Source organism: Melanerpes formicivorus, unplaced genomic scaffold, assembly GCF_026170545.1.
Source record: "Melanerpes formicivorus ecotype bairdi unplaced genomic scaffold, bMelFor1.0.p_v2 SCAF_5, whole genome shotgun sequence".
NCBI lineage: Eukaryota > Metazoa > Chordata > Aves > Piciformes > Picidae > Melanerpes > Melanerpes formicivorus.
In genome coordinates this window covers 31500372-31514595 of record NW_027142357.1, presented here as the reverse complement: position 1 = coordinate 31514595, position 14224 = coordinate 31500372, and the positions used below count along the sequence as shown (strand labels likewise).

Sequence of the window (14224 nt, the reverse complement as noted above, 5' to 3'; positions counted from 1 at the left end):
ATTGTGGTTTTTATTGAAGCAGTGGAAGGATAGCTCTTTCTCAGCTGAATTGTGGAGAGCAGCGTAATTGCATTTCAACAGGCCCCTTCTACATAGGAACATAAAACTAAAAATAAATAGCCACCATGACAGCGTCTTGCAAAGATGCCCCCATTGAAAGAGAAATGACAGCTGTCTTGCAGATTTCTGGAATGTCATTTGGTGTAAGCACTTCTCCTTTCTCTTTCCCCTGGAACATCTCAGAATTCAAGACATTTTGTTAATGTTGATTCACTGCTTTCTTGTCTCGTTGAAGTATTTCAAAAGGGCTTTAGGAATTTCAGAGAGTAGAATCTGCAAGACCCTTGTGCACAAGGACAGACACAGTCCTGATGATTTTAGCAGTATTACTCATGGGCAAATAATAAATCAGAAGTGGAAGTGTTTGTTCAAGCAGGATCTGACCATAGTGAATGGGAGCACAATGTGGAAAGGTACTTGCCAATCCAAACATGAAACAAGTGAGCGCTGCCAAAGCAGGCACAGGTTCAAACTAAGCTGCGAAGCAGGGCAAAGCATGTCTGCAAAGTGTGTGGGATACAACTGTGAAGTACTCTCATCATGCCTGTAGGTGCTACAGGAAAGAAGGATGTGGGCCACAGCCCTTAGAGCCACTCTGCTCTCCCTGGTAGAACCATGGCTGTGACATCTGTCACATAAATAACAAACATGTAAAGCAATACCCAGCCTCCAGTTTATAGCTTGCTGGCTTTTTTCCATTATCACACATCCTTTTCTTACAAAATTATATTTGGCTCAAAATGATCAAATTTTAAAGAAATAATTTGTTGTTTGTTTTTTTGGGGTTGTTTTGGGTTTTTCTTTCCAGTACAGTTAGATAAACCGATCAAAATTGCTCTGAACTTTAAAATATGCTAAAAAGGATGCTGTGACTTGGAATTTTGACCACCAGTTGCAGTTAAACACTTCTTTGTGTCTTCCAGGCTAGAAACTGGAATTTAGACTAATTATTTAAGTCTTTCAACCAAAGACATCTTCATTAGAGAGCCTCAGCCAAAATAATTTTGCAACATGTCAGCTCAGCTTTTTCAGTGGAAAAGAGAGTGGCATCACTAGAGTTGCTAAAGCTTGTATGAGTTGCACCACATGAAGACACAGAACTTTGCTGTGTTTGAAGGAAAAGTTGATGAAGAGCTGCAACAAGTTGAATTCATATAAGAACCAGTTGGTTTTAACTGGTATATATTTATTTACTTCTTTTTCCCTATGGATTTGTCTCAGCCACTGCAATGCAATGAACAAAGAGAAACACAACTGTGAATTCCCTGTTTCCCTATAGATAGAGTATGCAGATATATCAATTAGTAAAAGAGTAAAGGTAAGATTAGTTGAAATACAGCAGATGTTCATAGAGTCTGTTCTTTAAGTTGGGAAGATTTATATATTGTTATGTCTGTTATATTTTTATACAGAGAAGAGGATTTTCAGGGATGAAACTTCACATTCCTAGATGAGACCTTTTCATAGAAAAATACCAACCTGTCCTGTAGCCAACCCATTAACTCCATAGCTTTTCCAGCAGAAAGGAAGGAGCAGTCTGGGAGCCACCTGCTCCCACCTCTATTCTTAATGCACCAAGTGGAACTGGCTCAGGAAACAGAGACTCACAATCTTCCCCTGTTGATTTCTGAGCAATAAATAGATTCAAGTGCAGCATGACGTGATGTGCTCTTCTGTATATCTCAAATAGGCAGAGGAATGGGGATACCTCTGACTTCCAGACACAGGCACTCTTTACCTCCACTTTATCTGCCCCACCACAGTGAAGCAGCGACACTGAACTGGGATGAGGACGCATAAGACTCATTCAAGCTTATACAGAAAATCGAGAGAGAGGAAAGACTCAGATAAAGATCTGAAACCAGAAGTACCACATTTTACAGTCTCAGGACCTGTTATTGGGACAGATGGGTTCCCTGGGCAAAACTGAGAAAGAAGGAATCTCTGTTGTGGATTAAGGTAAAATGCAATGTGGCTTTAAGGCCCTCCAGAAATGACTTGCAGCAGAAGAACGTTTAATTGACCACAATCCACAAGATGCAAAACATTTGCTTCCCACCTTGAAGTAGAATAAAATTGTAAAACACTGATTTCATTTTTACCTGCCAATGTGCAATGTTGTGAATAAAAAGAAACAAAAAACTATGTTTCCAAAACTCAACTGTTGACATTTCACAAAGTTAAACCTTCCTCTTGCTTTGGTTTATTTACCTGTAAAAACTGAATGCATTGAGATTTTTCTGTGTCATTATTATATGTATATTTTTATCCCAAAAGGCAGTAAATGGAATAGAGCAACTAGTGTCTGTGACTCTATGGGTTTTTTTTTCCTTCAGGCTCGAAGGTTCATAGAGTTTCATCTTAAATATAACCTAAGGCCTCATCTTTTATTTCAAAACTAAGAGGTGTCCCCAAAGAGGACTGAAAGGGATTGCGGCTTTATGACCATATAGGACTACAATAGGTCAAACAATGAAAAAACAATACATTGATGTCTAGAAGTAAGGGTAAAAGCATTTCACTTGACTTTCTGTTGTAGTGACACTAAGATACATCCAAATTTTGGCTAAGCTAGATCATTCATTACTGGAAAAAAAATGTATTACACGGGTATTTGTAGACTTTCCAAAAACAATTCCCCCGTTAGAGGTAATTTTTCACTGCCTTGATTTCAACTTTGAAACATTCATCCAAAAAGGGGGTTTTTGCTTTCTAAAAATCACTTGAAAAGCAAACAAAAGAAAATGTCACTATAAGTACATCCTCATCATGGCATGCAAGACTTTCTTTTAACTTCAGGTGAGGAAAGCCCTGTGCAATGCCTTCCAACTCTGCGCATACTCCAATTCTTAGTCCATTTCTGTCATGCAAACGGGGCCATGATTCTGGCCAGCAATGATCAATGTCTATGACATAGGTGTTCCTTTCATTGTAAGCAGTCAGGGCTAAGGTCCCTAACATTTGTAGGAGAACAGCCCCCAGTCTCAGCAATAAGCACTGACAGTAGTAGAGTTTCAATTGCAGAATGAGCTCACACTGGGAAATACTTTAATTTAGCCCTGATCATCTAGCTGGCATGCTGGGAGAGCATCCCTCTAAATTAAACCCTCCAAATCTAGCTGGAACAATACTTCCTTCTAATATATGTATAGAAAGAATATCTTACACTCACAAAAGAAAAATGAGCAGTGAGGAGCATTAAATCAGCAAGGAACTTGGCTGTGTTCATCTCATTTCCTAGAGAACTAGTTGAGATATTGTGATGGCTAGCAGAGAAGGTGGGCTGAAAGAGGAGGGGTTTGCAGACTAATTGAGGGTGACATTTGATTGCTGGAAAGTTCTATAAAATAAAATAAAATAAAATAAAATAAAATAAAATAAAATAAAATAAAATAAAATAAAATAAAATAAAATAAAATAAAATAAAATAAAATAAAATAAAATAAAATAAATAATAAATCCAGCTTGCAGTGTTACTGAGTTTAGAAACCATCTGTAAAATGAACCTAACACATTAATCCAAACCAGAAGGTTTCAGTGACAAAATAAACTCATGAGATATATTTAAGACCTTTAAGTTTCTATAACAAGGCCAATTATATGCAGCCTGTTGCAGAATAATATTGGATGGCATTTTAGCTCAGCCTACATATAGAAAAATACCAATCATTTAAGATAAATGTTGGGAATTTTCAACAGACATCATTAGCCTTTATGTGATAATTGTAACATGTTTGAAATATATTGTGACTTTCTTAGGAGAGTGTGTATCTCTATCTAGTGCCAGTCAGCTAACTCCCTGAAGCAGGATGGGAAGCAGTGCCAGCACTGAACACTGCCTTTTGAAAGCATGTCCCACACAAAGTGATAACTCATTCTTTAAGGAGGTGAACAGATCCAGGCACAAAAAAGCCCTGGCAAAGCAAGTTCATGCAGCTTCAGCTGGAACAAACGGCACATGTACCCTCTATCCAAGTGCAGAACTACAACCAGTAAGCTTTGTGTCATATTGAAACACTGGGTTGTTTTCCCTAGTGAATTTACTAGATCATTGAGGTGATGCTGGAGCTAAATATTCATCTTTGTGAAAAGTATTATTGCTTCAGCATAAACATTATACAGCTGTGATAAAGACTAACATAATTTATTTTGAAACTGAAGTGAAAACAAGCACTGACTTGAATTGTAGGAGACAAATCCCAGCAAACTAAGCTCCTTATTTGAAAGAAAAATACCACACTGCAGGGTTTATTATCTCAAGTGCATGACTTCTCCACATCCCACATTGTCCTTTTGAAAGGAAGAATTATTATTGTATAAAACAGAGTAACAAATTGTTTTTCCAAGAAGGAACTTTAGTCACAGCATGCCTATAAAGATGTATAGGAAGAGCATGTGACAAAGGGCATGACCCAATAAACATTGGGAGAGTGTTTTTTTCTTGAGGAATTGAAGAGAACATTTTAACTATTATTACTCATGCCAGGCTTAAGGGACAGTAGGTATAGTGTAAAGGAAAAAAAAAAAAATCAAACCAAAACAACTTCAAGATCCAAGATCTGATCCAACTTTCACTGAAGTGAAGATATTCCCCTGCTAAACATACAGCAATCCTCAGCTACATTACTCTCCTCAATATTGACTTGAATCTATTGACATAATGAAACCAATCCCCAAACCCATAAACAACCCCAAGCCTCACAACCAATAGGAATGTCTCAAGTTTCCATTATTTCAGTACTCTGATTCATGATAGCTGAACTATTCTCAATTCAACAGCTGCTGGGACTAATACATTGTGTTATAGCTATCTAAATTATAAAGCAAAATTTCAACAAAATCCCAAAGTACATAGCATGATCTAGTTCATGCTCAGGGTCTTGGAAACCCATTGGAATGGGCTGCCTGAGGAGGTGGTGGAGTCATCATCACTGGAGGTGTTCAGGAGGAGACTTGATAGGGTGCTTGGTTGCATGGTTTAGTTGATTAGGTGGTGTTGGATGATAGGTTGGACATGATGATCTTGAAGGTCTCTTCCAACCTGGTCTGGTCTGGTCTATTCTATTCTATTCTATTTATACCATTTAACTGGGTCTGAAAAGCCATCCTTCTTGAATCAGTCTCCATGTCTTGAGTCCAAAGCCTGATAGCTAAATATTTGAGGTTTGTAATTAGCATGAGAGAGCTTGAAGGCTCATCAGATGTGAGCCTGATATGAATATTGTAATTTATTAAAACTCACCAGAATCTTAAGTTTTCAGACTTGGTTCAGTCACAATACTCTACCTGGGACTGCAAACAGATTTGAGAGTAATAACCTCCCCATTCTCTGGTATCAGAGTATCACAGTATAGCCAAGGTTGGAAGAGACCTCAAAGATCATCGAGTCCAACCTGTCATCACAGACCTCATGCCTAGACCATGGCACCAAGTGCCATGTCCAATTCCCTCTTGAACACTTCCAGGGACGGTGACTCCACCACCTCCCTGGGCAGCACATTCCAATGACGAACGACTCTCTCTGTGAAGAACTTTCTCCTCACCTCGAGCCTAAACTTCCCCTGGTGCAGCTTGAGACTGTGTCCTCTTGTTCTGGTGCTGGTTGCCTGAGAGAAGAGACCAACTCCCTCCTGGCTACAACCTCCCTTCAGGTAGTTGTAGACAGCAATGAGGTCTCCCCTGAGCCTTCTCTTCTCCAGGCTAAACAATCCCAGCTCCCTCAGCCTCTCCTCATAGGGCTTGTAAAATAAGTGGACAGGATCCCCGTTATTTTCTTTTGAAGCCAAGGGTATTAGATGAAGAGGTTGAGGAACACCAGAATATAAATACAAATGAGCACATACCTCACAGAAAATTCACCAGAGATTTAGTTTTTTCGCTAACACCGTCTGCACTGTTACTTAATCCTAATTCTTAACTTCACAAACATTTATAACTGGGTAATTTAATGCAAGATGCTTCTTGATGTATAGAAGTAATTGATGTATATAAATATGGTAGGAGCACAGCCTTTCACAACAGACTGCAAGGCAAAGACCATTTCTTCCTTTGAAAGTGTTTAGCACCTAGAACACTGACTTAAACCTTCTACTCATACTGCAACATAAGCATTATGAAATAATATACACTAGCTATTCTCCAACAGTCTCCAACAGAAATTAAATGGTATCATGAACTGAACTAAGATGATGCGATTAAAATAAGACAGTTGAATGAAGACAGATGTGCAGCAGCATCATACAATTACTTATTTCTAACATCATGATCTGTAATTTTCTTAGACAAAACTATACTGGATTTTTTTAAAAATCAAAAAAGACCCAATCAGACTACACACCAGAAAATCTGGCAAAACATACACACCTTGTATGAGCTACAGCTCTTTCCCTCTGGTTTCTCTGTTCCCAGCAAGATTCTGCTTCACTAAAGTGTTGTTACACATGAAACAGCTGATCTCCATTTCTAGCCCTGACAATCAACCTATAGCTCTGTCAGCTGTGTAGGTTTGGAGTATGTATAGACTATGGTTTGGAGTATGTATGTATGGAGTTCTGCATCAAGAGAAGTGTGGCCAGCAGGTCAAGGGAGGTGATTCTCCCCCTCTACTCAGCACTGGTGAGACCCCACCTGGAGTACTGCCTCCAGTTCTGGAGCCTCTATTATAAGAGGGATATGGATGTGCTGGAGTGTGCCCAGAGAAGGGCCACAAAGATGATCAGAGGGCTGGAGCACCTCTCCTATGAGGACAGACTGAAGGAGTTGGGGTTGTTCAGTCTGGAGAAGAGAAGGCTCCGAGGTGACCTAATTGTGGCCTTCCAGTATCTGAAGGGGGCCTACAAGAAGGCTGGGGAAGGACTTCTCAGGATATCAGATAGTGATAGGACTAGGGGGAATGGAATGAAGCCGGAGGTGGGGAGAATCAAGCTGGATGTGAGGAGGAAGTTTTTCACCATGAGAGTGGTGAAGCCCTGGAATGGGTTGTCCAGGGAGGTGGTTGCAGCCGCGTCCCTGGAGGTGTTTAAGACGAGGCTGGATGAGGCTCTGGCCAGCCTGATCTAGTGTGGGGTGTCCCTGCCCATGGCAGGGGGGTCAGAACTAGATGATCCTTGTGGTCCCTTCCAACCCTGACTGACACTATATTGTACTACTTTGTAATGTCCTACCACTATGTTCAGCATCATTGCCCAACTTTCTCTATTTTTGATTCATTCAAGAAGGTTGATTTGCCCTGTGCCCACTGGTGACTGGCTCTTGCCTTAAACTAATGCAGGAGCTTCATCCTAAATGCAGAGTGTCTTTAAGCAGGCTTGCACAGAGTTCCTGTGTGTGCCAAAAGACAAACCTACCATCTACCACAGGAGCTGGGCTGTGGCCTGAAAAGAGTCATTTTAGTTTCCATCTTCTCTTGCTCTCCCTGCATTCTTTACCACAACAGGAGTGACTAGTATGCAGCCCAACACCCCTATGCAGCAAGCTGACGTCTCCTGAATGCTAACAGCCTCATATTCACAATACTGACTACTGGGGACACCAGGAGTGAATCCATGTATTTTCTAGCAAAGAATCTGCTCCATCTGAAAATGAGCATCACTGCTGACAGCAGCACCATACTGATATAAACCCCGCAGCTCTAGGTTAGTTCAAATAGCCTGCAGCTTAAGGTTATTACCCTTTTCCAAATGTCTTTTCAGCTTGATATACCCTCACATCTACCTTTCCAAAAATAGGATGCTCAGCCCTCTGCAAGACAGCAGCCCTGTTTAATTTCACAAGCTACCCTAGTCAAAGCAGTAAAACTCATCTCGCTTGCCGGCCTGTGCAACTCTGGCATTGAAATCCCCTCTAGAAAGGCCATGAGGAAATAGAGCCACGAGGATGATTAGGGGACTTGAGCATCTCCCCTACGAAGAAAGACTGAGATCCCTGGGGCTGTTTAGCCTTGAGAAGACTGAGAGAGGATCTGATCCATCAATGTGTATAAATATCTGAGGAGTGTGTGCCAAGTGGAGGGGGGCAATCTCTTTTTGGTGGTACACAGTGACAAGACAAGGAACAACAGGTTCAAACTTGAACATAGAAGATTTCACCTCAACATGAGGAGAAGCTTCTTTACAGTGAGGGTGACGGAGCACTGGAACAGGCTGCCCAGGGAGGTTGTGGAGTCTCCTTCTCTGGAGACTTGCAAAACCCACCTGGATGCATTCCTGCATGGACTACCCTAAGTGATCCTGCTTTGGCAGGGGGGTTGGACCCGATGATCTTTTGAGGTCCCTTCTGACCTCTAATATACTGTGATACTGTGAAAGGACTGAGTAAAACTCTGATATTTCTCACAAACATCATGGGGGCCTCATTTAGACTTAAAAAATAAAATAATAATAAATAAACCCTAATCCTGAGTTGCATCTGTATCCTGAAATACTTTTATAGTCTTTCTTATCCTGACCTTGCTTACTGTTGATAATGATACCACAACTCCTCACATAACTTTGGTTTGACAGCTGAAATCCGTTGAAAACTTTTTTTATGAAAGTTCCTACTGAAAGAGGGTATCACAAGAATTTATAAAAGGAGAAATCTAAATTGAATGAACTGTGCCTGTTGGCTGTATGAATTGATGTTGATCCAAAATCGAAAGGAAGACATCATCAGAGAGGATTCTAGGCCTTAAAATAAAGCTGAAAGAAAAGTAGTGTTTGAAAAATGACTTACAGGTGCGCTGCTCTCTTTGAGGATTATCTGAGAACACAAGATGGAGTTTGGCATATTTGTGACATTGTGGGGTTCCTCCAGAGTCATAAATTTCAGTCCAATAGATTAGAACAGAATTGAGAGGCATCTCTCACTGTACTTACAGGTTCAAAGTTAAAGGTGCCCAGTATTAATTCCCTTCCACATTGATCCTCCATGTTAAAGAGATGGAGGAGACAATCTTTCTGGATTGAACCAACCCACCTGTATGGGCTTCCGTATGACTACGCATGTGGGTTACACTGGAAACCACACAAAATGGGAAGTGCCTGATCTGTTGCACTCTTTCCCCTCAGCTGAAAAGGTCTCTTTCCTGGCAGCTATTAAGATAGGAGTTTGGCACCACTGAGAGGGTGAGATGGCATAGCTATGAGCCACAGTGCAGCCACTGAGGTCTCTGTCCCCAGAAGCTCCCCCAAGATCTCTGCAAATGTCTCATTTCTTTTCATTCCTCATTCCCCAAAGTACACTTAGAATCATAGAATCATAGAATTGTTAGGGTTGGAAGGGACCTCAAGGATCATCTAGTTCCAACCCCCCTGCCATGGGCAGGGACACCTCACACTACATCAGGTTGCTCAGAGCCACATCCAGCCTGGCCTTAAAAACCTCCAGGGATAAGGCTTTACCCACCTCCCTGGGCAACCTGTTCCAGCATTTCACCACCCTCATGGTGAAGAATTTCTTCCTAACATCCAATCTGAATCTTCCCTTTTTTTTTTTTTTTTTCCCATTCCCCCTAGTCCTATCATTACCTAATACCCTAAAAAGTCCCTCCCCAGCTTTTTTGTAGGCCCCCTTAAGACACTGGTCTCCTCAGAGCCTTCTCCAGACTGAATAGCCCCAACTCCTTCAGTCTGTCCTCACAGGAGAGATGCTCCAGCCCTCTAATCATCCTTATGGCCCTCCTCTGGACATGCTCCAGCACCTCCAGATCCTTCCTGTAATAGGGGCTCCAGAACTGGACTGAACAGCCCCAACTCTCTTGGGGACAGATAGAAGAAGAATGAAGGAAAATAATGTTTCTTCCATTAGGGGGACCCTCCCTGTCACCTGTTAATTTCCTATTAACAACAGTTATCTCTTTCCAAGCTGAGCTCTCAGTTATTTTAAGAAAACAATGCCAGACAGTATCACAAATAGGATAAAGGGACTTGACACAGCTTGACTCTTCTAATGGTCTTTAATGAAGAATTATGACCAGTTTTGCATCTTTCATAAGCCAAATGAATTTCAATATACTAAACTCCAGGGTGCATTTGTTTGCTAGGATTCTGTGAGCAGCAGTGAGTGATATATGGCTGTGCTGCCCTGTATTTTGCTAGATGGCATTGTGATGGCAATGTTAGTGATCAGGTGCCTAGAGCCTGTTTTTCAGTGCTCTTTTCAAATATAATCACAATAAATACACTAATAGACAATATAAAGATTTCTCCTCTTCCACTATTAAGCAGTGCTCCAGTGAGACACAGTGCTTTTGTGAGGAATAGCTAGGTAGATGGAAATGGTGGGTGGGATTTCGGTCAGAGAAGTTAATTACCTGAACTGGAATTTGGCCAGCATACCAGGGCTAACATCTGTAGTCTTATGAAAGAGGTGTGTGGCCCTTAATGATCTCAGAAATTCAGAACCTCTCTTTCATATTTCAGACAGCTGTTCTCCAATAGCTTCCTCTTTGGTGGCATAGTAGGATGTGACTCTCTAGTGACTTACACCACCAATTTAAGAACCAACTACCACCTTCAAAGTCTCAGCCCCAGTGTGACTGTAGTCTGACCGTGCACAGCATGAAGAAGTACACCTGTTGGAGCTGGTTTACACAGCAGAGTCTTTTGTGTAGTTGACAGAGAGCATTCAGAGAGGTCTCATCTCTGCCTTGTGCCACTGCAGCACAGGGCACACACACATTTTGCTAACAGTCAGAAAATGAATACATTCTGTTTAAGGGCAACAACGCTGGTGAGGGGTCTGGAGCACAAGCCCTATGAGGAGAGGCTGAGGGAGCTGGGGTTGTTTAGCCTGGAGAAGAGGAGGCTCAGGGGAGACCTTATTGCTCTCTACAACTACCTGAAGGGAGGTTGTAGACAGGTGGGGGTTGGGATCTTCTCCTGGGCAACCAGCACCAGAACAAGAGTACACAGTCTCAAGCAGCACCAGGGGAGGCTTAGGCTTGATGTGAGGAAGAAGTTCTTCCCAGAAAGAGTGATTGGCCATTGGAATGGGCTGCCCAGGGAGGTGGTGGAGTCACCATCACTGGAGGTGTTTAGGAAGAGACTGGATGGGGTGCTTGGTGCCATGGTTTAGTTGATTAGATGGTGTTGGATGATAGGTTGGACTCGATGATCTCAAAGGTCTTTTCCAACCTGGTTAATTCTATATTCTGTATCCTATATTCTATTGTCATTTCTGTGCTGAAAGCAGAGCAGTTTCCAGAACAAATACCTTATGTCCAGAAAGAATAAGAAAGTGAGCAAAGTACTTATAAATGTATAATGAGGATTTAAAAAAAAACAACCCCAAACCCTAATGTGAATTGAGCTGCATTCAAAAAGACTGACCATTTAACCACTGAAAAAGCCAAAATCCCACTGTGGCCACAACTGACAGCTTGATTAGTGTCTCTTTTTCAAGGTTTTGAACAGCACCTTAGCAGGGTGTGCGGGGGAGAAGGATAAATTATGAAGGTGCCACCTACAGCTCTCATTAATTTCCAGTCAAATAAATGTCCAAAACTTTAAAAACGTAGCATTTGCTCTCCCAAATGTAAACAAAGTCTACAGGGCTGTGCTGCTCTTAAGATGAGGAAATAATCATATATCAGTGTCTGGGTGGAAAGAGCAACACAGCCAAATCCCACCTTGGTAAATTCAATTCTCTGAGGACCACGGTGCTCCCTGGACTGACCCTTTTCTCACTCATGCGCACGGCCCCACTGCTGACAGCGTGCCCTCAACTCACCATGGAATTCATGGCAAAGTGATTGTGCTGTGTCTGTAGATCAAGGGCATGCTGGTAGCTCACGCCGATCTCCGTGTGACTCTGCAGGAACAATTCTTTGTTGTGGCTGATCCAGTCAAACATCTAGAAATATTCACACAGAACAGAGGAAGAGGAGACAGACAAACAGAGAAAAAAGTGTTAGGGCTGAAATGAAAAAGAAGAGACCGTGCAAAATATAAAACCCCACAGTTCTGACACAAATGGATATGCAAGACAGTCATCGAGCCTCCTCACCAAAATAAGCTGTTGCTGAGCAATGGACACATTTAAATTGTCCCCATATTTTGCTATTAACAGAAGGATAGGTCAGGAAACCTAACTCATAAAGCATGTTCCTCAGTGAGCTGATCTCATAGTCTTTTCCTATAAGTAATGAGAATTTCATATACTGAAAAAGATGGCAACAGAAGGACCTAAAATCAGAGGTTGCTTTACTGACCAAAGACCTAGCAGTTCATAAAGAACCCTTAATCCAGAAATGGACAAAAAAAATTCCAATAATATTATTGATGTGATTTTTTTTCACACAGCCCCCCCCTTTTCTTTTTCATCTATACATAAAGTTTCCAAATGTTACATTCAAATGGCCACTTTACTTCCTACACTCATAATTCTTAGGTATTTCCAATTCCAAAGCCAGAACCCAAGACATGTCTTCCACTTATTATTTTTGGGATGAAGAGAGAAAAAGGAAAAAAATACTTTATTAATACCTATAAAGAGTACACATTTAAAATTCTCCCACTTCCCAATGTATTTCCAAGCAAAATGGATAGCCCAGTACTTCAGACAGATAAAAATATACTGAATAAAGCCGGTGAAACAAATGCCTTGTTTTGTAGCGTATTAATGGACGTTTCAATCTGCAGCGTGTTCCTTCATTACAAGGTGTCACAAGACAGCTAGGAGATAGCCTGTTTAGGTTTGGCTTGGTTTGTATTGTGTTGGAGACTAAATGCAACAAAACCAAACCCCTTTAGTTCTTTACTCCTGCCTACAGCTCTGCAGGTGTTACAATCTCAGATTTCCTCTTTTCTGCAAACAACTGTGTTACAGAATCTCTTTAAACCATGTTCTCTCATCCACACCCTGGCAAGCTAGGGAACTGTCCACTGTTAAAGACTCATTTCATGATAAAAACTCCAAATCATTAATTCATTAAAAGGAACACAAGCCCTATGACGAGAGACTGAAGGGGGCTGGGGCTGCTTAGCCTGGAGAAGAGGAGGCTCAGGGAAGACCTTATTGCTCTCTACAACTACCTGAAGGGAGGTTGTAGACAGGCAGAGGTTGGTCTCTTCTCCCAGGCAACCAGCGACAGAACAAGAGGACACAGTCTCAAGTTGCACCAGGGGAGGTTTAGGCTGGAGGTTAGGAAGAAATTCTACACAGAGAGAGTGACTGGCCATTGGAATGGCCTGCTCGGGGAGGTGGTGGAGTCACCATCACTGGAGGTGTTCAGGAGGAGACTGGATGGGGTGCTTGGTGCCATGGTTTAGTTGATTAGGTGGTATTGGATGATAGGTTGGACTCGATCTGAAAGGTCTCTTCCATCCGGGTCCATTCCATTCCATTCCATTCCATTCCATTCCATTCCATTCCATTCCATTCCATTCCATTCTATTCTATTCTATTCTATTCTATTCTATTCTATTCTATTCTATTCTATTCTATTCTGTTCTGTTCTGTTCTGTTCTGTTCTATTCTATTCTATTCTATTCTAACAAAAACCTAACCTGATCTAGAGTCAGGTTAATGCAGTTCTTGGTGTTAGAAGAAGTGTTTTGGGGTGAAAGGGCAAGTGACGTACCATCTAAGCAAACATCTTACAGTGAAAGGATCAGTCCAGATCTTTCTTAAAGCATTGACATGTCTTCCAGTCAAGAGATGTTCTATTCTTCAGCACTGAATAATTATTTTTGACTTGCAACAGCTGAAGAACACTCAGAGCCCACCGGTCAGGCCCTGGGTGTTGCTGTGGTTTCTCGGGGTCAGTTCCCGGTTCCCTATAGAGATGGTGCTCCTAGGAGTAAAGGCTCTCTATGGGTCACCTAAGATTCTTGCAATGAGCTTGACATTTCGTGCTGAGCACTCAATTCACCGTGGGAGTGCACCACTTTATGCAGGGGATTTGTAGAAATAATATTGAATATCCCTTTTATCAAAAGGCAAATAAACACTGCAAGTGCTCCAATGCTACCAGACACACTACACTGACCCAGCCCCACAGATTTGTCAGACATGCCTGACTTCTTAATCTCTTACTTACAAAAACACACTTGCAACTACAGAGTGTACACTAGCTTGTATTTTGTGCTGATGAATAAAGGTCAAATTTAGTTCAAGTTACAATGCTGCAAGTCCAGAGGAGTATTACTGACACAGTTGCTTTCTTAATTGTATCTATAGAGCT

General features: G+C 41.5%; 1 protein-coding gene across 7 annotated transcripts in view; it reads right to left on the bottom strand.

Moving 5' to 3' along the window:
- The window catches only part of KALRN (kalirin RhoGEF kinase), a 556957-nt gene that overhangs the window by 294489 nt on the left and 248244 nt on the right, over positions 1-14224 (bottom strand). For all 7 annotated transcript variants that reach the window (XM_068139021.1, XM_068139024.1, XM_068139015.1 and 4 more), the window contains exon 6: positions 11770-11892. In XM_068139021.1, coding sequence (XP_067995122.1) covers positions 11770-11892 — 123 coding nt within the window. The remainder of the gene's footprint in view (positions 1-11769; positions 11893-14224) is intronic.